General features: G+C 40.7%; 1 protein-coding gene across 2 annotated transcripts in view; it reads right to left on the bottom strand.

Annotated features, from left to right (window-relative positions):
* exoc3 (exocyst complex component 3) overlaps nucleotides 1-10,615 on the bottom strand; it is a 32,799-nt gene extending 22,184 nt beyond the window's left edge. Inside the window, exons 1-5 of one of the 2 annotated variants that reach the window (XM_079647946.1) lie at nucleotides 10,457-10,615; nucleotides 4,650-4,855; nucleotides 3,111-3,330; nucleotides 2,215-2,387; nucleotides 946-1,158 (exon numbers count right to left, since the gene is read on the bottom strand). In XM_079647946.1, coding sequence (XP_079504072.1) covers nucleotides 946-1,158; nucleotides 2,215-2,387; nucleotides 3,111-3,330; nucleotides 4,650-4,793 — 750 coding nt within the window. In that variant the 5' untranslated portion in view covers nucleotides 4,794-4,855; nucleotides 10,457-10,615. Of the gene's footprint in view, nucleotides 1-945; nucleotides 1,159-2,214; nucleotides 2,388-3,110; nucleotides 3,331-4,649; nucleotides 4,856-6,313; nucleotides 6,649-10,456 lie in introns of those variants that run through there. The other variant, XM_079647945.1, reaches the window with a different exon arrangement.
* Between the last annotated feature and the right edge of the window lie 12,991 nt (nucleotides 10,616-23,606).

Here is a 23,606-nt window from a genome sequence, read left to right as displayed (position 1 = left end):
TTCACAACACGTAATTACTTTGTTGAAATGCTTTGATGAGCGATAACACTGGAAACATAACGAGGCTGCTGGAAGCTGGACCTGATGTCTTACAACACTGAAGGTTTAGAGAAGGTGTTCACACTGTAGGCCACCGTCAGTTCTGCTGAACTCTCCCTGGCTCTGCATATTCAAATAATTCTTAGGCTGGCAATAAACCTATTTGCTTTTAGTCAGACCGTGCTTACACTTCAAAAACAAAAAACAGAGGAGCCAACTAAAGATTAAGATGGACGTTATAGCTGTTCTCTACACGAGGCCTACTTAAATGAACAATAACATTCTAATATTTATAAAGTCTAATATTGAATCAATATAATGTTATAATGTGTATTTATAAATAGATAAGAATTAGCGCAAAAATTATTAAACATTTACATTTCATGTCTTAGTGTTAACAGTAGCAATGTACAAGGAAACCCTACTGTTGGTGACATCATACACACACACATCCATGTTCCAATGAGGGCTGGGAAAAAGGCCTCTCAATCATGATTCTGACAAGAATCAGGCTCCATATACTTTCCATAAATAAACATAGGACATTATAGACCTGTCTGCTGTGTAAATGTTTGTGAAGAGAGAAAGGAACAAAAGAAGAGCAAAAATACTTGCTAGAAAATGGATAGCAGCTATTTGTGTGGAAGGAAAAGTCTGGAGTTAGGTGAGCAGGAAAAACCTAAAGAAGTGTTGGACTAAAATCTAGATTAATTATTTTAAAAAAGGGGGAAGAAAATAATAAAAGATAGGAGGCTTGGTAAATATAAAATAGAAGGGTTGTATAAGAATAACAAATCTAACGATGAAGAAGAGAGTAAGTTGGATGATGACAAAGGATCAAAAAAGAGTGAGCCAATTCATGTTCTTCATAACTGAGTAAGATGTATCCTCTGATCCTCCTCTCACCTCGAACATCTTGTCCTTCCAGCGTTTGGGTCTCCCGGGAGGGATGAAGCCGCTCTGCTTCTTCCGGTCCACCATACGCCGATCGATCTTCACCTCCCGCTCGATGATACGAACCACCGACACCAGCATGGTAGGGTCCCGGCGGACCGTCACCATGGACCTCTGCAGAACCATCCACAGCTGCTTGGCCAGCTCATCGGAGAGACCCTGAACCTGGAGATCCACAAACCCACTAACTCTGAGTTCTGGTTCGCTAGGTAACATGTAGGAAGACAACTGTGTCCACCAGAAAGGTGAACTATGTTAAGCTTAAGACTTAATCAGCTCGTAAACGTATAACTTATATTTGTACAACTATACAATAATAAGGTTCCTTTTTTACAAATAGATTAATATTATCAATTGAGCAGGGTTCATTTGACTTTATCTATGTTTTCATTACGGCAGCAAGAAGACACTGTTCACTGCAGCTAGCAGTACAAGGCCCCTCCTTCCAAAACTTGACATTTGATTTTTTGATTCTTTACAGTTTTAAGTCAAAAAGGAGAAGTTGTGAAAAGAAAAACAAATGAGCTGCTGTCATGTTATTGTCTAAATATTCTACAACTACACAACACATTATGAAATATTAAATAAAAGCATTTAATGCCAGCCAGTATCCAGGTCCAATAAATAAAGTGTTGGCATTGTGAAGTGGCATGGAATTATGGCAGTTGTTGCCTTCACAACCATACTTTAAGATCCAGACGTCCAATGACTAAAATCCCTTATAACGTTACAAGTATAGTAAACAATCACCAAGATCAAAATGTGTAATGCAAAAATGTGGTTTAAAACAGGATGAAAAGTATGCTGAAACTTGCACGAAGGACATCTGATGCCATTAGAGGAGAAAAAATGAAAGCGAACCTTTCCGTCATTAAAATGTCTATGGGTTTGAAAATGGTTGGAAGCATTTAAGAAAATAGAAGTACAAAACTTTACAAAAAATAATGCAAAGGTCAAGAGGTTTTTAGAGATTTAAATGCTGACATACCATATTATACCTTCAAGTTACTTTCAGTGAAAGTCAAACATTTATAACTGAGATGTACGATGATCAGACATTTCACAGTAACGCTGACGGCCGGCACCGCCCCTAATTCTTTTAAGCGGCATCATGTAAGTTGCGCTGACATGCAACAGAGGTCCACAGTTGCGCTGACAGCGAGGCTCCCCCGCCCTCCCGTCGACAGTTCAACAGTCAAAAATGCTATCACATAAACTTACATCTTCAAAGTAGATGGAGATGAGGTTCATGTCACTGGTGTTCTTGCTGTCCATGCGGTACTGCTCGTACATGAGGTCGTCCCGGGAGCACTCCAGCTCCATCAGCTTCCTGTGTGCCTGCAGCAGCTCGCCCTGCTCGATCAGCTGCTGCGTGTCCGCCACGATCTCTGGGACTGCACACAGCAGCAACATCACACACACACACACACACACACACACACACACACACACACACACACACACACACACACACACACACACACACACACACACACACACACACACACACACACACACACACACACACACACACACACACACACACACACACACACACACACACACACACACACACACACACACACACACACACACACACACACACACACACACACACACACACACACACGGCAGTGCATGAGGAACCAGGAGAGAAGTCAAAGATAGCTTGTAAGGCCTGGGATGTGTCTTAGTGGCAGTGTGTGGGGCTGTGTCCACAGAGAGTTTTTCTGTCAAAAAGGGGCAGGAAGGCACTGGAAAAAGCCTCCTTCCAGTGTTTCATAAAAAAACAAAAAACATTTTGGTATTGTTTCCTTGACCATGATATCTGGATAATATACATTGTTCAATTCACTCTGCTCCAACAATCTTTTTAATCTTTCTAATGACAGTTTCTGGCTAAATTACATGGCTGAAACAGGCTTCCGCTCCAATTTCTACAGTAATACCAATGGTGCTTTTCTGAAAAAGTTGCAAAATGTTCAACTAGAAGTGCACAAGAATGTGCACTCAGAGTGCTCAGAAATAGGCGTCTGCATTGAGCGATCAGAAATATGTGGGCACAGGCCCTTAGTCTGTGATGGGACTTCTTCAAGGTGGAGGCGGACCTAGCTTACCAGAGAAAATGTTTTTGAGGTTTTCCACAGCTGAGGCCAGCTGACTGTGTTGAACTACGGCATCCTTGACGTCCTTCAGGTTCTCAATGGTGTTGATGCTCTGCCTCCAGTCTTTGCTCACGTCAGCCAGGGAGCCCTGGATGTCTTTGACGTCCAGCAGAGCGCTGTGCAGCTGGGTCAGTCCGGTGCGAACCCCGTCCAGCTGCGACTGGATGGCTGCCTGCAGGACGTCCAGAGACAGATACTATTGTTGATAACACCATTCTTTGTGCTTCCTGTCATTAATTAAAGGGTGGTATATATTGAATGCTTGCTTTTGTCTGACTGATTGCTAACTGTTATACACAATCAAGTCACCAAATAATAGCGATCTCCACCAAACAATAACAGACCGATTAGTAGGGTCGGGAACCGAAACTCGGTTCCATATGAGAACCGATAAGAAAATGCTGGGTACCGTTTATACAAAATACACAATTTTGGTTCTGCTTAACGGTTCCTTAACGCGGTAGACCCTGTATTCCACCAGGTCCGTCTGCGCCGCGGCGACCCGTGGAATACAGGGGCGGACTGGACATCTGTGTGTTCTGGAGAATCACAGAACGGCCAGTCGTCAGCGGGCCGTTGACGGCCGGCTCGGTACACTGACGGCCGGCACCGCCCATCATTTTTTAAAGCAGCATCATGTAAGTTGCGCTGACAGGCGACAGAGGTCCACAGTTGCCCCGCAGCGAGGCTCCCTCCGCCCTCCCGTAGACAGTTCGCGAGCTCAGTCACTTCATAACACCAAAGATGGATCGCGGTAAACGCTCTAAAGTGAGACCCCACTACACTAAAAAAGAAAAAGACAAGGCACAGTGTAATGCTTGTTAATAGCTTGCCACAGGCATAGCTCAGTTAAAATAAAGCTCAGCCATTGTGTAATACATTTGTATTGCACGTATATTTCTGTTTGTAAAAATGTCAGTTAAAGCTTAAAAGAATAAAGATATTTTTGTTATCTAAATGTTTGACCTCTTTCTTTTACAATTTTGGAATCGAAACGGGGAATGGATAAGAACCGGAATCGATAAGCAGAAACGGAATCGATACATTTCAAACGATACCCATCCCTACCGATTAGAGATGCAAATATTTTAGTACACTTCACTGACACCGAAGATGAATGGTTTAAACCTTTAAGACCAATTGTATTTTAAAAGCAAATATCAAAAATGTTGTGATTTTTGTGTTTAATAAATAGTGTTAGTGCCGCAGCATTCAGTCTATTATTGTTTTTAAGATTATAAAAAGAACAAATTCTACAACTGTTTTGGATTTTTTTTTTATTACTGATCATTTAGCTTGAAAATAGCACCTGGTTTTAGCCTTAGGAACTTTGATGAATTGCAGCAGTTATTGAAAATCCTTATTTTAATGATGATCTTTGCATTTTGGGTTGTTGACCGGTTTTCATTTTGACTGAAACAGTTGTTGCTGAACATTAGGTGAAGAGATGTGTAGGATGAAACAGTGTATGCGAGCTACACTTCACATCACCTTCAGCCTAGCTTCCACAGAGGCCTTCTTGCGAGCCTCTCTCCTCCTGTACTGCTCCACTTTGTCTAGCTGGTCAGAGCGCTGCAGCATCCCAGCCACGCGCTGTACCGCCGTGGCAACCGCCTCCCGACTCGTCTCCTCCATGGTGGTCCTCAGTCTTAGAAAGTACCAGTCGTACCCAAAGGCTTCATGCAAATACTCTTGAGCTGAAGGAGAAAAATACACAAACACACAACCTCACTTATCATTTTCTGTCAGTAACAGATCGTTACTCTTTATTTAAATCAAGATTTTGTATTTTCTGGAATTCTGATTGTTAAACCTAAGAAGACAAACAGGATTCAACTAATTGTTGAAGATATATTACATTTCTGTAATAATGCCAGTGTTTCCCTATCACACTTCAAAAACAAACGTAAGTATGGTGATTTTTTAAGAGAACTGAGGCACATACCCATACCCATATTGTTTGGCCATTCTCTCCACAAACTAAAAAACCACTAAAGGGTAAATTCCCATCAACACATAATAATTAAATAGAGCTTAGCTGCAGTTTCTAACAGTGTTGTAAGCAAATGAACAGAGAGTTGCGTCACATAATCCAAAGCCAACACCAGTTTTACTGATTAGCTATTTGTACTTTAATTAAGTATTTTCTAATTTTGCTACTTTATACTTTTAATCCACTCCATTTTGTAGGCAAATGTTGTACTTTTTACTCCACTACATTTAATGTATGTGTTTAGTTACTAGTTACTTTGCAGATTTGGATGATCAACACACAATATAAATCAACTACTACATTATTATTATATATTATTATACGTTAAGCTACCCAGTAGTTTATAAAATAATTCAAATAAACCCCACCTTTACCATGCAACATTAAAGTGATTAACACATTAATACAATCATTCAAATATATCGTGCTCAAATGGGCCAATCTGCATAATGAGTACTTTTTTACTGTATTTATTGCAATGCTAATACTTTTGTACTTTTATGAAAGTATACTTTTCCTTACAGAACTTTTAGTAGTAACTGAGTATTTGTACACTTCAGTATTGCTACTTTTACTTAAGTAAATCATCTGAGTCCTTCTTCCACCACTGCTTATTAGCATGTGGGCAAGTGTAAAGAAAATATAGGCCTAAATAATGAATAAATAAATAAACATTAATATTTCTCTGGTGAAACACGCTTGTAATGATTAATCTGTGGCTGACTTCATGCTGAAGGTGAACAGGATGTCCTGTCATAATAGAGCCACATGACTCCTATTTCCAAAGTTTAAATGGGACACTGTCCAAAAGTGACCCTGGAGCAGAGAGAGACAACTGTGGCACAGGCTTTGTTATAATGACATTTAGCTTTTCAGATGTTGATAGATGGTTCCACTAGTTTTAATGAAGGGTGGTAACGTTAATGTAATGCCAGACGGCTAGTGAGCTTTCGGAGAGCATGCTTGCGTCGACAGCTGGTACACAGCAGCCGGACAAACTATTCCCTTGGACACATGTCAAATAAAACATAAGCCTTATGACGATATCTAGCTTTAGTCTCACATCTCAATAAATGTAGTTCGCATAAGCTAAGCTAACAACGGCTAACATTAGCTCGCCTGTGAAACAAGCTCGAGATAAACATTCAAGAAAGAGTATTACCTCAGGCACGTCTTAGGGACTCAACGTGAGGAAGATAAAAAACAATTTCTACAAATATAACGTTGTTATTCTGGTTATTTTGTTTTGGTTCCTCTTCCTCATCAGTGCTCCGCCGAGCACCAGCTGCTTCTCTTCTTCTTCGGCCCAATTCCAAACCACGCCCTACACCCTACTCCTACCCCTCCGTGACGGAGTGACACCCCGTTCTTATTATACATCCATGAGTGACACTCGCAGCTCAACGAGGCTCCCTCCTGTCAGATGGAGGGAGTAAATACAGCGGCAAGCTTTGGGACAAACTCATGACAAACTCCACTCTCTCCGGCAGAAACAGGAAATGGAAAACAACGGTTTCAAATCCGCATCTCTTAGACAACACATTTAAATGAATAACTAAAATAAAACTCCAAACATCTTTGAATGTGTTACTTTTTTGTAAGGCTCTTTTAGTTTTAAACCTGATGTTTATAACCTTCTTAGTTTTTACAACAGTCTGTACATATACTAAACTTTATAATAAAATACACACAAGTACATTTTTCTTGACTAAACACAGGTATGATCCTAAAAAAAATGAGGTTATGAGGTTGTTAAAATCGCAATTTATCAGTGGATGTTTGCATGTTTGTAAACAGCTTGTTTCCTGAAGGACACCACAGCGTTGAGACCAAGGTTGCGATCGAATAATCCAAAAATCAGCTCATAAATTCTAACCATATCGTCTATTCCTTGACCTCTGAGTGAAACGTCATGGGGTTAAGGGATAGTGGATAGGAGAATTCAAAAGGATTTAGGAGAAGAGACTGCGGTACTTAACAGAATCCGACTGCACTTTCACTATCTGACGTGTTTATGATGCGCCAGCGGACGTCATAAATGTGTGTCTGCTGCTGTGGGGAAACTATGGAAACTAGTTTTCTATACAGAGGACTACAACACGGACGTATTATAATAAGAACGAGGGACTACTGTAAACTCATCTAGAGACTCTGCGCCGTGCTCTGAGGCTGTTGTTTTATGCTTTATGAACGTGGACAACAGAGAGACATATTCTTCATTACCAAAGTTGGAATTGAAATAAAAAAGGAAAGTCAAACTTATGCTCGTAACCCTCTGCCTCCGGTCCACATTAATGCAAATGATCCCAATACGTATGATTGTATGAGCTATGAAAATATCTTTCTTTTCATACTTTCCTTTTTTATTTCAATTCAAACTTTGGTCATGAAGAACATGTTTCTCTGTTGTCCACGTTCATAAAACATACAACAACAGCATCAGAGCACGGTGCAGTCTCTAGATGAGTTGACAGTAGTTCCTTGTTCTTATTATACCCTGCTGGGACCCGAGGAAAAAAAGTGTCTTCCAATTTCATTTTGTGATTTCCTACCTATTTAGGGTTAAAGAAAAACCTCTTGAAATTTAGACTTTTTTTATTTTATTTTATTTTTAAATGTTAGGCTACAGTATGTCCACTGTAGAGGACGTCGGGACCATATTAGTTTGAAAAGACAGCCAAAATTAACAGATAGACTATGTAACGTATTATGGTTATAGAGTGATATTAATACAATAATACATTCACCTTTATTTAAAAAATGAATAAGTCATTGATCTGAACATTGCTGTTTATTTGGTCACTAAAAAACTAGTTTGTTTTTTGGTGAATCTTTCCAGATCTTCAAAGACTTTGTAGTCAATGTAGTGGGAAAAGTACCTCATTGACTGCAGTCGGCACGGGCTGTAGGGTCATCTTGACTAGTTGTATGGATGTGGTCTCCATTTGACCATGCTCATAGAAACGCAGCTGGCATTCCTGAGGCAATTCTCATTTTCATGGCTCTACTTAAAAATAAAAACAACAATAAGACATAAGGGCTACTCTTGGCCCACAGAGGGCCATGTCTTTCTAGCTCGTCCCTATCTGTCTCTCTGTCTGTATCTGTGCGCTCATGGAGCCTCCTGCATCTTCCCCCCCCCCCCCCCCCCCCCCCTTTCCTCTTGACCCTCTTCTATCCCAGGTGTGAAAGCCTCATCTCTCTCATCATCTGAGAGCTCAAAATCTTAATCTCCCTTAACTATCCGGTACAGAAAATGTCTGCTTCAGTTCCGTCTCCTGCAACTATATTGAGTCATAAAGTCCATGAAGATGGTCCTGACGTCCACTAGAATGGACATTTATAAAAGGGCTGTTATTTGAAAACTTGAATTATTTAATTGCTTTCAGAACAAATTATATAGTTCCTCACATGTTACTAAACAAGAACATGTATCATTTTCATGGTAAAAATTACAATTATTCAACAATATTTGACTTCTCCTCCTGCTTCTATAACATTTTTTTTTTGGTATGCCAGCCATTTTGGATGAAAAGAAAGAGGAACTTCCCAGCATGCAATTTTAACCAATGACATATCACTGGAAAGACCAGGATGTCCTCTGTACAGTACATCAGGGATTGATAGAGTAGCTCAAAAGAGTCAAAGGAGATGCATGTTAACAAAATGTCCACTACAGTGGACATTTTCAATGGGCTGGGTCCCAGGAGGATACATCCATGTTGTAGTCGGCTGTATAGAAAACTGTAGTTTCCATAGTTTCCCCACAGCAGCAGAGGCACATTTATGACGTCCGCTGGCATATCATAAACACATCGGATAGTGAAAGTGCATTCGGATTCTCTAAAGTACAGCAGTCTCTTCTCCTAAGTGCTTTTGAATTCTCCTATCCACTATCCCTTAACCCCGTGACGTTTCACTCAGAGGTCAAGGAATAGACGATAGGGTTAGAAGTTAGGAGCTGATTTTTGGATTATCCGACCGCAACCTTCTTCTTCTTCTTCTTCTGTTGAAGCGTGCGGCAGACTAACACAGCAGGGCGTGTTGAACCCCCTACAGGTCAGTTGAAAAACTACATCGATTAGCGTACATCGATTTGCGTACATCGTTGCGCCGTGTCCATTGCGATGAAGAAAGGTAAGGACAGTTTTGGCTTATTCACAATCTCCCGCAGCGAATATTGATTTCAATGGTTTCTAACTTATATTTCTGACAGTTCAAGAGGTTTATTCCTGTTTTATTGTTGGTGCATTCCATTCAAGCTCAATTCCTAGTGTCTGCCTGCCTGTCCACAGCTGCATCTCTGATCCAGATGCTACCGACCATAGCCAGCCATGATCAGTCCGCAGGGAGCCAGTCTCAGCCTGGTTAACACCCCACTGCCTGGTCCTGAATCTGACACGTGTTTCAGTGTTGTCAATAAAACCTTGGTTTACCTCCTCTCATGCCCTATGCCCAGTGTTCGAATTACCCATTTGCTTTCGGGGGAGCCCTATTTTTCAGTGCACATCCTGCTCCTAAATATATCACACGCACGACTGGCGCAGCAGCGCGGATTCGATCAATTCGTAAAAAATCACTCTGCTACTACTACAGACGGTGTCACTGGCCGTTGTTGAAGCCTCTTCACGCTCCGCATCGGCAGGCCTCTCCCTCGGTGTGGAGCTGTCAAACTCGACCCTAACACCGCTTACAGCCGGCCAACTAAAAGTTGCTTTCCATTCACGTTGTCATTTTTAGACTCCTTCACTTCTTTACTTGTGAATCCAAAAGCTGTGATGCTTGGCTGTTTTTGTTTTGCCATATTTTTTATTACAAAGCCAGAGTTAAAAAAATATCAATATGAACATTTCAAATACCGCGCCGGCATCGCCACCGTAACCATAGCAACTGAAGTAGCGTAAAGAATGCAGCGCCGCCACGTACAGATGGCAACACCCAGAAATATTCACAAATATAAAACAAATATTCAGAAACTGTAATGAACAATAACTATTATTTATTTCAAGAACTATTATTTACAGAAACTCAACATTTCAGGCAGTAACGGTTGCCATTGGCAACCATTCACAAAACATTTCAACCACTTCTTGGCCTTTGGTTGCCTTCAGTGGCAACCAGTTTTTAACATAAAGAAATAAGGACAGCAAACAGCAAAATGTGCACCCCAAAATAGATAAATGTTAATTATTTGTTATATTAAGAGTGATATTTAATTATTGTTGTGAGCAGTTGGAACCTGATACTTAAGTTGACCGTGCATTGGTGTGATTACGGACCCAGAAAGCGATGCAGGTTTACTCACGTGCGCGGTGCGCCCGTGCGCCGTGTGTTCGTTTTACAAAAAATGGCGACGCAAATTAAGTTGTTTGACTGTGGGGTAAAAAGTTTGGCCAACCCGTCAACATCTCAAACTAATGTTCAAAGTGATTCAATTGATAAAGCGCAAGATGAACCCGAACGAAAAGCAAAGAGGAAATGTGTAAAGTCTTTGGAGGCGAAACATTCTGCTTCCGGTAAAAGTTCCTTCAAAATAAGAGTCCCGATCTTATTACTACCAAAATAAAAGTGCAAAACGAAACTTTACCATAGGAAAATATTGGCATACAAATATAATCACTTCTATAAAAAGGTAACACATGTTAAATATAGTTAGACATATAAAAGGTAATTTACAGCATTAATAATTAATATCTAATTCTTAACTTTGAATGGTTTTCATTTGTTTAACATTAGAAATGTATTAGTCTGGCCAATCCAAGACTTCAATGCTGAAGGGCCAGTGGATCTATGGTGGGGGTCAGCACAAAGGTCAAGAAAACCCAAATTTGAAAGGGAGACAACGGATGACCAAGAATCTAGTTACTTGCTCAATTCATCTGTGAAGAAAGTGACAACAGCTGCACTACTGGTATTTTGTATACCAGCAATTGAGGGTGGAGAAGTTTACTACCACTTTAGTTTCAAACAATTGTGTAAATTGCTTATTGTAAAGCATTTGAACATTCTTTTGTGTCCCATTTTCATTGTTAAGTAAATGGCAACCATATTTTCAGTTTTGGCAACCAAAAGCTGATGCCTGGTTGCCAACCTGGCAACCATTTAAAAAAGTTAACGTTGAGCCCTGATTTCTAATCTGTGTGACACAAATCTGCACGATTGTTCTGGGCTCCCCCTATTTATCTCAAAGTCGGCCTTCAGGGGAGCTCCCTCCCTCTTCGGGGGAGCCAAGCTCCCCCTAGCTCCCCCTAGCTCCCCCCCATTTCGAACAGTGCCTATGCCATACAATTGCATACATTAGATGTGCTATCAAGCTCCTAAATTCAACTCTTCCATACCGTACTTCCTGTTTTTGCTATTTTATAAGCTTATTTATTCACCGTTACTCAGGAACCCAATAGTATTCACCAATTTACAAATTCAATGTAAATATCATTATTTTGTACTATATTAGATATGTTCTTGCCTTTTTTTCATAGCAGTAGTATAATCTAAAAATAGGATTATTTTCCTTTTCTAACCTTATGCTCACAATACCGCAATAAACTCTACAGTGAAGACTGACAAATGATTTGATTTCTCATTTCTGCTTTCCAAGCTGATCTGCAATCTTCAATTTTTCATGATCTGTGAAAATCTGTATGATATCACACAATATTCCTTTAGGATGCTATTTCCCACTCCCAAATGACAGAATAAGACACGTTCTTTCTACAATGGAGTAGTAGATGTTGAACTGTTTCTGGTTTATAACAGTGTGCATTCACCATGTGGGTTAGCAGATGGTCATCTTTGGTAGACGCTCTCCTTTCTTATTCATTTGGGATTTTAACAGTAATTGGTAATAAGTTCAGGTCCAATTCCCCCAATTTCTGTTTCAATGTCATATTTAAAAAAAAACGTTTGCAACAGATCACTGTATAGCAGCGACGGCAGAGCCTCCCCTGTCATACTCCAATGTAACGGAAAAACAACTAAAGAAAAACTAAATAGTAATAATAATAAAATGTCTCCACTGATCTATGATGTAAGTGTGATTAATGTATGATTCCAATCGCTTTTTAAAGTCAAAATCAGCAAATTTGCCGAGCTCCGCTACAACTACGGGTAGCGATGAGAAGTGAGGCAGGGACGAGCTCTGCCTCTCGTAAGCCCACAGTAACTTGCTGGAGCGCGGGCACTAATTTAGCGCGGGCACTTATTTTTTGAGCGCGCTCAAGCCAGTTACTGTGGGGTAACTGGCTGGAAAGCGGGCCCTAAGCGCATGCCTGTTACCATCTCACTGTAGGTCACCAATGTAATGTTTGTAGATCCCTTTATTAAATGTATCCTCGCCATCCAAAGTCTCTAAATAACTTATTTAACGTATATATGATATTTAGGCTCGCTGGTCTCATCGTCTCATTATATAACGGCAATGAAAAAAGCAGTAGGAGAGGCAGCCATAACCTCTGTCGCACTGAAGGGGGCGCACGTGAGCCCACAGGTTCTTGTTGCTACTGTTATTCTACACAGAGACGGTAGACACAAACAACAAACTAGACTTTTGAAACTACAGGAAGATAAGGAGGACTTTTACAAAAAACGAATAGAGATTGTTGTCCAGAAGGAGAGCATGGACTTAATCTTCAAGTCAAGGTAAGACCACAATTGTAATGAAAATGGGATCTTACTAAGAAAGAGCAATCCAATATTTAGATTTTGGGTATCCTTTTGTTGAACGGTCTGTTTAAAATGAATGGAAGCATCAGACTAAAAAGCTTTTGAAAATAACCGAACATTTTGATTAAGGTCAAAATATAATATTTGTAAATCTGACTCTGAAAGAGCCAGTGCCTCACCAGCCATGAAGCTCACCGCACGTCACTGCTGTATAGTATGCAAGGTGTTTGCTACATCTATTCAGTTTTACTATTTCCTTAACATGTGCATTTTCAATGAAACAATCCAAACTTGTTTAACACATAGTTTGCACATGCTAGTGTGTCTGTGAAATTGTGGAACTGTTGACAACCAGCAGATGGTCTCAAAAGGCGCATTCACACCGCAGTACTTTTCCCACAAAGGTTCATGAGAACTTAGTTCATGAGAACTCTCTAGTTCTCATGAACTAAGTACAGATCGCGTTCACACCGGAATAAGTCCCTGAGGGAGGATTAGACAAATTAAGCCGCTGTCGTCACTTCTTCTTCTTCTGCTTTGGGTTTACTGGCAGACCGCAAAAAACTTCACGGCGTATACTGCCACCCGGAGTCCCCCGCCGGAAGTCCCCGGAGTTGGGGACTGGCTTCAGTAGAAGCTGCTTCAACTGAAGCCTTCCGAGTAAACCGCCAGAATGCCGACACCTCCTCATCTCCACCGCTCCCATGTTTTATTTTGTGTTGCCATAAGTTAGTCTCTCTGCGTTTTTGCGCTGGGCTAATGTTAATGCCAATCATGCTAATGCAAGGATAATAAAATGGCGGCTTCACAAAACTTTTTGGGAGTTTGACGGGGCGTGTTTTGCATTCCGCCCAGCCAATCAGACATAGGAACCTTTTTCTCCCACGGAAGTACCTGCTCTCTAGCAGGGACTGAAAAGGGGGTGAAAAGGTTCTCATGAACTAATTTTAGTTCCGGTGTCGGTACACAATGTGTACGGGGTACACGATGTGTATGGGGTACACGATGTGCTCGGGGTCCGTCTCTTACCAATGACGTCACGCATTGTACGCATTGTGATTGGCTGTACGGTAATTTACCCAGGGGTGCTCTGGGGCAAATCATATCTACAGATCATGACGAACCGAATTTAAGTATTCCTATACTCCTAGCGTGTGAAAGTGTTTGTGAAAAACATGTTAAAAAAACATGAAAACGGAGCAATGGCTGTTCGCCATTGGCTGTACGGCAACTCAAGAGGACCATCATACACGGTCAAATTACGAACATTTAAACATAGCCTACACTTCATTCTTTACTTTGTCTGTTATTATATGTAGAAGATGAACTACCTCTCTGAAAGGTCCCAATGTGTTCATTTTGATGGGCTGTCTTCTGAGTGGTTAAACATCACTAATGATTTTCTGACTTCTGACTGCTTTGGATATATAATTACACCACAATAAGGTTTTACTATCACAGTGCACTGAGATTTGTGAAAAACTGTAAAGTACTTACGCATCAGTGTACACTGTAAACCAAGGCGGTTTTGCCATCACTTACTGTACGGAGGCTCAGTCACTGGTACATTTTCATTTACAAAGCCATGTTGGATAAGTACCATCTTATATCTGCTCCCTGATCTCTCTACAAATTGAAAGTACTTATTGCCTGAGATCTCATGCTGTGGTTTTATTAAATGTGCCAAGTGCTAGGACTGTCTTAGGGAAGAAAGCTTGTAGATGTGCAGCTCCACTAACTTGGAACAGTCTGCAAAAAGAATGGAAAATTACCAAGCTGGTACCACTACATGTTTTTAAAGCTCGGTTGGATGCTCCACAATCAGATGCTGTTGGTACCTGTACATGTGGATAGATATGTAAATTGTAATCACTGTAATTTTTGCTGTATGATGTCCTTTTGTTGTTCTGTTGTTTATTTCTTCATGCTGCAGGTCTCCCTTGAAAAATAGATCATTGATCTCAATGGGATTTTACCTGGATAAATAAAGGTTTGGAAATGAATGTCGAGCATTGACTGCAAGTCACTCAAATGCATAAACTGGAGAATAATTATGTTACAAGTATTACAGAAAACATATCCAAGTGTAACAAACATACAGTATTAACCTTACTGTTTTTTACTAACATTAACCAACTAATAATTTTCATAAAGTGCATATTTATTCCAAACTCACAATATATATATATGTAATAAAACATAATGCACAATGTTACACAGTATCCAAACTCTTTAGGCACTGGTCAGAGGCATTCATGTAAAGCAGATCACCAGAATCCAATACTGGTAAAAACGTTGCAGTGATCAAATGTTTCCTTGTCTGAAAGGAGAAACCTAATTTTAAAACAACATTTTCAGTGTGTGACTTGAAAGATAAGTTCTGATCAATAATAAAACCTAGATATGTGTATGTAGTGACCCTTTCAATGTCAATGCCATTGACCCATTATTGCCGAAATTATTGGTCCTAATATGGAACCTTGGCGCACACCCTTTCAAATCAAATCAATCAAATCAAGTTTTATTTATATAGCATATTTATAAACGATTTTTGGTCGAGCCAAAGTGCTGTACAAATAATAAAAATACCCTACAGTAAAGACATTTTACAGCTAATACAACAGCAGTTTGTTCAGAATATCAGTATGAGAAGAAAACGACACCCTCTGTCCTTAGACCCTCACATCGTACAAGGAAAAACTTCCAGAGAAAACCCACAGTTTAAAGGGAAAAATGGGAGAAACCTCGGGGAGAGCAACAGAGGGGGGATCCCTCTCCCAGGACGGACAGACGTGCAATAGATGCCGTGTGTAAATCGAAGAGATAATACATTTTACAACATAGGTAGACCGAATGTTAGGAAATGCATGTGTCTATAATAAGAGGATGAATCCACGAAGATGTCAACAATCCTGTGGGAGCCTTCAGGGAGGCAGCACGACGAGACCACGACCCGAAGTCCACGACTTAATCCAGAACTCAGGATAGAGGATCCAGGATGCGGGACCACAGCAAGAGGATCAGCCTCGACTCAAGATCCGGCGTCGATATAGACACAAAAGAAGAAAAATGTGGCGGGGTTAATCGGAACATGAGAATACACAGATACAGATAGACAGAAGGAAGAACAAGCACTCCCTTTGGAGTGATTTCTTTAAAATATTGAAGTTAAATGCATCAATCTGGTGCACTTTGAGAGCAAAATGAAGAGCTATATGGATACCTCTCAACATCCATATGAAACAACTGTAAACAGATTTACTTTGTCTTTATGGATTCGATTGTAATTGTAATAAAATGCCTACTAACATTCAAAAGCATTTCCAAGCCACAGTCATGAAATACCCAACCAGGCATCCTGACTTTTTGTATAGCAAGCCCTGTAGAACAACCATCAAATCACACAGCTTATCCATAATCGGAGTTAGAACGTGGAATGGACCCAGACCTTTCAAGTATCAATAGTCATCAACATTTCAAAACTAAAGTAAAAACAATTATATTTGCAGATTACTCCAGCTAACAGGTATTGGATATTCCCAGTATTACTTATATATGCATTCACTTTTTTTTTGCCCTAAATTTTGTTTTATTTGTTTAATTTTTTTCCAGTTTTCATTGGTTTTCTTTGTTTCTTTGTACTCCTTAATTTCTATATGTTTTGGATGAAATAAAGGCCATTATTGTTATATTGATGCTAATGATGATGCACGGGAGGGCTACTCCCCATAAGCAATGCTTCAGCCCTCCCGCTTCTACTAATTTTGTTCATTTGTGTGTATGAGTTATGCGTTTTTGTTTTTGTGTGATTTTAGTAGAATATATAATAAAAAATAAAAAATGTTTTTAAATGTGTGGACTCGAAAGTGATTGCTGCACATTATCTCTTACTTAATAAATACTTTTTTTGATAATCTATTATATAGAAAAGTATATCATATTGATATATAATATATAATTTCTTGATAATATATAATATAATCAAATATAACAATCAAAACGAAATAAGTAGTATTAAGTATTAGGGCTAAGAAAATATTGTACATGTGAAATAGTTGTATGTATTGATTTAAATTGACATGCATCCGCTAAGAAAAATAGTCCGTTGTTACTGTTTGAACTAACGTACCAACGGCACTGAACATATTACATATTACCTACCATATTACGTTATATACTTCTTACCTTCGATTTCTCCTATTCTTCTCCTCACTCGTCTTTATTTTTCTTCAAGTTTGTATTGTATTTCTTCAAGTTTTTATCTTGTTGGTCGAATGCACTTAAGCGTCAGCTAAATGCAATGTAATGTAATGATCAAAAAACCCCTCTATACTCTAGAGACAGCATGGGTAAATTACCGTACAGCCAATAACAATGCGTGACGTCATTGACGAGATTACGTAGTGACGTCGTACGTCGTGACGTCACTGGTAAGAGACGGACCCCGAACACATCCTGTGCCCCGTACACATCGTGTACCGACACCGGCTCTTTTTGGTGTGAACGCGACATTTCGGAACTATATCGGAACTAAAGTGGGAAAAGTACTGCGGTGTGAACGCGGCTAAAGTCTCTGTGAGCAGTATTAGATGCAGTTCATATTGTGACCGCCAGGGGTCATTATCACTATGTGAGTGGATTATTTTTTATATGGAGGAAGCTTTACCAGTCGGAGCAGTTTCCTGTGAAAGAAGTTGCTGTTTGGCAGACCTCAACTCTAAAATTCAGTTTGCTGGCCTATAATTATATATAGTGATTTATTCCACTCATGGCAATGATTATAAAAGTAAACATGTTCACTTTAGGAACTTTTCTCTTTTTGTGTAGCCGATGATGGAAAGGAGCAGGGAGAAGCATGCATCAATGGTTGAGCTTCAACTCCCTGGGCCCCTGGGCACTGAGAGCTCAGGCCCCCTCAACCCACCTACCCAACGTGTGTGTGTGTGTGTGTGTGTGTGTGTGTGTGTGTGTGTGTGTGTGTGTGTGTGTGTGTGTGTGTGTGTGTGTGTGTGTGTGTGTGTGTGTGTGTGTGTGTGTGTGTGTGTGTGTGTGTGTGTGTGTGTGTGTGTGTGGTGTGTGTGTGTGTGCAATAGAGAGAGCATGTGTGTTTGTAAAACAATCCCTCAAATCAGTGGATCTTACCTTTTAGAAGTGTTTCTTTCTTGCCCTTTTCTTTGCAAAGTCTGTGATAAGTTAATCAAAATCCTAACATTACTCGCTAGCTCAACAACATCCTCAGGCTCCGTGACCGCAGGCCCGGTTCCAGAACAAAATGACTCAGGGTGCATCTGAGATTAGAGAGGGCACAGTGGTAGAGTGCTCCCCCGGAAGATTTTTTTTTAAATATAGAAGTTAAAAGCATCAATCTGGTGCACTTAGACAGCACAATTAAGAAATCTATGGATCTATGTGCTCTTTGCTTGATTAATGCCTTCCCAGTCCCTTATCATGTACAAGAGCATGGCGCCAGTTGTTGTAGCCAGTTGTGGTGAAGGCAGGGGCGGCGGTTACTGTAGGCTAGGGAAGGCTAAGCCTTCTCAAATATTTTTTTCACTGCATCCTGGTAAAATAAAAATATAATGTATAATGTTTGTGTCTTTGACATTAGCGCTGCTATGCAGCTACCAGTAAACTGTACTACGAAGCCAGTTCAATATACCCTGGATATGTTTGAGTTATCTTAACTAATCCTAACAAACGAGATCTCGCCATACGGTCCTATGAGGCTGGTTATCAACTCACTAAATCAACCCAGTGTTTCTCTGTCCGCTATCAACATTTGACCAATCACCAGAGGTGGGGACTCGAGTCACATGACTTGACTCGAGTCGGACTCGAGTCACATATTTTTGGACTTGAGATTTGCTTGACTAACATTGATAAAAGACTTGACTTGACTTTGACTTGGTATTCATGACTTGAGACTTGACTTAAGCTTGAGACAGATGACTTGAAAGGACTTGACTTTTTAAAATTAAATATTTGCGTTTGTTTTTGTATTGAGATATTACATTTCGTTTTTTCGAAACGTGATTGGGTGATTATAGCGCCGTGCGCGCAAACCTGGCAACCCACTAGACGGCAGGAGTGTCAATTAACATGGCAGCGGCTAGCAGGCCCGGTTCTACGGGGGTGCATAAGGGTGCATTGCACCCTCAGTTGAGTCGTTATGCACCCTCATTTGAAAAATGAAAAGTGAAAAAAGTGAAAAATATTACATATCTAATAACAATAATAATAGTAGTAATAAGAAGAAGAATAATATAGTTGAAATAAAATAAATTGTAATTGTGATTAAATAACATTGTCTGTTGCATTTATTTGGTCAATTTAAACGGTAAGTAACGTTATTATGTCAGGTGCGCGTGACCTGTGCCGCTGCGCGTTCATCATCTTCAAAGCGCTTACACAGCAGTCAATGATGGACATCAGAAAATGGTTAAAACAACCAGCCCTTATCGCCAGCAGTAACACTACATCTACTGCAGGCAATAACAGTTCAGATCATGGGGACATTACGTTAATGTTGCTCTCAAAGTGCACCAGATTGATGCTTTTAACTTCAATATTTTAAAAAAATCTTCCCGGGGGAGCATGTCCCCGGACCCCCCTAGAGGAAGTGAGGACCCTCCTAGAGGAGGTGAGGACCCCACTAGAGGGTGTTAGGTCCACTCCCCACTTATAAAAATAGCACTTTACCACTGCACCCTCTCTAATATCAGATGCACCCTGAGTCATTTTGTTCTAGCCTGGCGGCTAGCGTTACTTCACAAATAGTCAAGTTTGGATTCAAGGATTATGTTGTCGATGACGCTAATAACAAGAGAACAGCGGTATGCAGGGTCTGCAGCATAAAGTTCAGTGACAGGACCACCACAACATCCAACTTCATTCGTCACTACAAAAAACCCCACAGGGAAAGGTATGTGAATGTGTTGTGTTAGCTAGAAAGCTAACGTTAAGTTGAAGCTACGTTAGACTTGGTTTCAAATCGATCAAGCATTGCAAAGAGAAGACAAAATGGTAAATGAACACGAGAACCGCCAAGGGATTCCTTTTGACTAACCCTAAAACTGACGGGCTGCCAGGAGAGGGAGAGAGACAGAGGAAAAGAGATGCCTCGTTTATTTCCCCTGTGTTATTATCAGAAGTTACTGTAAACTGTTGAATAATGTAGTTCATCTACTGTTAGTAGTTTGTTTAAATGTTTTAATTATGTTGTTTTCGTTTGTAGAAGTGCATCATTCCTTGATCTATTGTAAAAATGAATCTTTTTGATCTGTTATGATGATAAACTGAAGCAATTTCTAAATTAACCCAATTAAGTGAGCTTTAAATCATCCTGCTTCGTTTATAAGGAAATTATGAAGAGGAACAAATTAAATGATTTGAAAATGATATCTATGTAGGTGCTGACGCTGTTGGCGGTTCTAGTGTTAACAGACATTTAAATTAAATATTTGTAATGGCAAATGCCATATATCATTTTCTTACCTGGAATTCTGCCTTTTTGAACAGACTTTTTGAGTCCTAGCTATATTGTCTGCAGTTCTAGGGTTAATATTGATCTAATATGATTGTCATCGGTCTAAATTAGATTTCAAATGATTAACTGCGTATGTAATGAAGATCATAGTGTGGGTTGAATCCATTTTCATAACTACTGTCTTTTAACGGATTTAAAAGCGGAAACTGGGCTTATTTATCAGAATTTCGTATGACTTGACTTGCTTGCTTGACCTGAGCAATGACTTGACTTTACTTGCTTGACTCTCACCACATTGACTTGGGACTTGCTTGATACTTGTAGGTCAAGACTTGAGACTTGCTCATGACTTGCACATGTAGGACTTACTCCCACCTCTGCCAATCACAAACATGGACAAGGGTACTGACAGCGCAGCGTCATACTTCATGAATGAAAATGAAACTATAATATTAGACAAATATGAAGAAGTTAAACTTCAAACATCCATGACTTAAACACTTCATCCAGGATACATGGGATTGTTTCAATGCGTAGGCCTACATTAACAGGTTTATGATATCACTCATCTAAGACACAAGTGATCTGACTTAATAATTATATAATTAACATAATTACATTTGAGTTGAGTGTTTCGTCAACTTAATGTGTTGCTTAAAATAATACTTCTGCATACAGTAGGCCATGTGACACTGTAAGTGTTGCACGGCCAGATGCGGCTCGAGAAGCTGACTCAGATAAGGAAATATGACATATTATGATATTGTATGATCAATGATGCTATTGATGATGTGATATGAATGATAAGTGCGACACGTCGGCATCTTCCCTGCAAACAACAGTTGTTCTCTATTTCCTTTATCCTGTAATATGTCTTAATAGATTTAAACTCTGCACACTGAGCTCTGATTGGTCAGCAGGCTGTGCTTTCACTGAGAGTTGATCTCGGTTGATCTCTAATCTTATTTAGACTTCCCAAACCTGAGCCTCACGCGCCGTCTATGGGTGAAGGCATCTGACTTACTTGAACCAAAATGTCTACATGCATAGCAGAAGATGGCATCTTTTTTACATGAATATTCCAGTCAATCTCTGTTTTGAAACCATGAGCTGCAAAATGAGCGCATTACCCCACTGTACAGGCGAGTTGGGTACTTTTTTAAATATACCTGCAGGCTCTGTTTTGCCGAGGTCCTCTGGCACTTGCGGGCCGCCAAGGGGTGGCGGTGTTTGGGGCAACAAAGACGGCTGCGGCTGCTCCGCCTCCGTGGGCGAGGCGGGCAAAGCCGGCGAGTCGGGCGTTAGTGTCCACGACAGTGGCTGCGGGTAAGGTAATGTCCCCATGATCTGAACTGTTATTACCTGCAGTAGATATAGTATTATTAGGGTCTGAGACCTAGGTCGGCGAAGACCCTATTGAAATCGGTCGCACAGCGACCGATAAACCAGTGAAAAACACCCAAAAACAGGGAAAACGACCGGCAAAAGCACAGAAAAGGTTCGGAAATCATGACAGCTGATAGGCTGCGTGAGCCCAGTCAGGCAGAACCCACGTGACTGCAACTCGCATAATTGATATCATTACGATCAATTTAGTCGCTCGCAAAGCGAGCGATAACCATGCAAAACCCAAAAAAAACAGGGAAAACGAGGGGCAAAAGCCCATTAAAAGTGGCCTAAATCATGGCAGCCCATGCGACTACAGTGAGGTGGGCTACGCAGCGACCGATTAACCTGCAAAAAACACCCAAAAACAGGGAAAACGATCGGCAAAAGCACAGAAAAGGTTCGGAAATCATGACGGCTGATAGGCTGCGTGAGTCCAGTCACGTGGGCTCTGCAGTCACGTGGGCTTCCTTACGATAAATGTATCATGAATTGTCGTAATTCAATGGAAAATCGTCCAAAAGGCACCAGACTTCAGATGATGGCTAATGGTCCGGCCCTCAACAGCTCTACACCAATTATGGGATGTCATCATATGCCGTTGCCATGGCAAATGATAACCAAGCAAAACCCACAAAGAACAGGAAAAACGAGGGGCAAAAACCCATTAAAAGTGGCCTAAATCATGGCAGTAGGTAGCCCATGCGACTACATGATGATTAACACTGCGGCCCTGAACAGCTCTAGGTCAAATCTGATGTTACTTAATTTGCCGTTACCATGGCAACGGATCCTTCGGTATAAAACACGGTGCCGCTGTAACTCCAATGGACAAGGTCCCATCGTCCCCCAATCTTCACTTTTATATCACCGGTCAATGCCTCAACAGCTCTATGTCAATTATGGGATGTCATCATATGTCGTTGCCATGGCGACAGCTCCTTCGCCATGAAACAGGGTGTTGTCGTAATTCAATGGAAAATCGTCCAAACGGCACCAGATTTCAGACTATCATTAATGGTCCGGCCCTCAACAGCTCTCCGCCAATTATGGGATGTCATCATATGCCGTTGCCATGGCAACCTATCCTTCGCCAAAAAAACCTGGTGTTGTCGTAATTCAATGGAAAATCGTCCAAACAGCACCAGATTTCACACTATCATTAATGGTCCGGCCTTCAACAGCTCTACGCCAATTATGGGATCTCACCATATGCCGTTTCCATGGCAACGCATCCTTCGCCAAAAAATACCATGTTGTTGTAAGTCAATGGAAAATCATCCAAACAGCACCAGACTTCACACTATCATTAATGGTCCGGCCCTCAACAGCTCTACGCCAATTATGGGATGTCATCATATGCTGTTGCCATGGCGACAGATCCCTCGCCATGAAACACGGTGTTGTCCTAATTCAATGGAAAATCGTACAAACGGAACCAGACTTCAGACTATCATTAATGATCCGGCCCTCAACAGCTCTATGTCAATTATGGGATGTCCTCATATGCTGTTGCCATGGCAACGCGTCCCTCGCCAATAAACCTGGTGTTGTCGTACCTCAATGGAAAATCGTCCAAACGGCACCAGACTTCAGATGATGGCTAATGGTCCGGCCCTCAACAGCTCTCTGCCAATTATGGAATGTCATCATATGCAGTTGCCATGGTGACAGATCCCTCGCTATGAAACAGGGTGTTGTCGTAATTCAATGGAAAATCGTCCAAACGTGACCAGACTTCATTTTGATGGCTAATGGTCCGGCCCTCTACAGCTCCATGCCAATTATGGGATGTCATCATATGCAGTTGCCATGGTGACAGCTCCCTCGCAATTAAACATGGTGTTGTCGTAATTCAATGGAAAATCGTCCAAACGGCACCAGACTTCAGACTATCATTAATGATCCGGCCCTCAACAGC

The sequence above is a fragment of the Notothenia rossii genome (genome assembly GCF_949606895.1).
Source record: "Notothenia rossii genome assembly, chromosome: 9".
Taxonomy (NCBI): Eukaryota; Metazoa; Chordata; class Actinopteri; order Perciformes; family Nototheniidae; genus Notothenia; species Notothenia rossii.
Note: the sequence above shows the minus strand (reverse complement) of the source record. Positions and strands in the feature narration are given on the sequence as shown.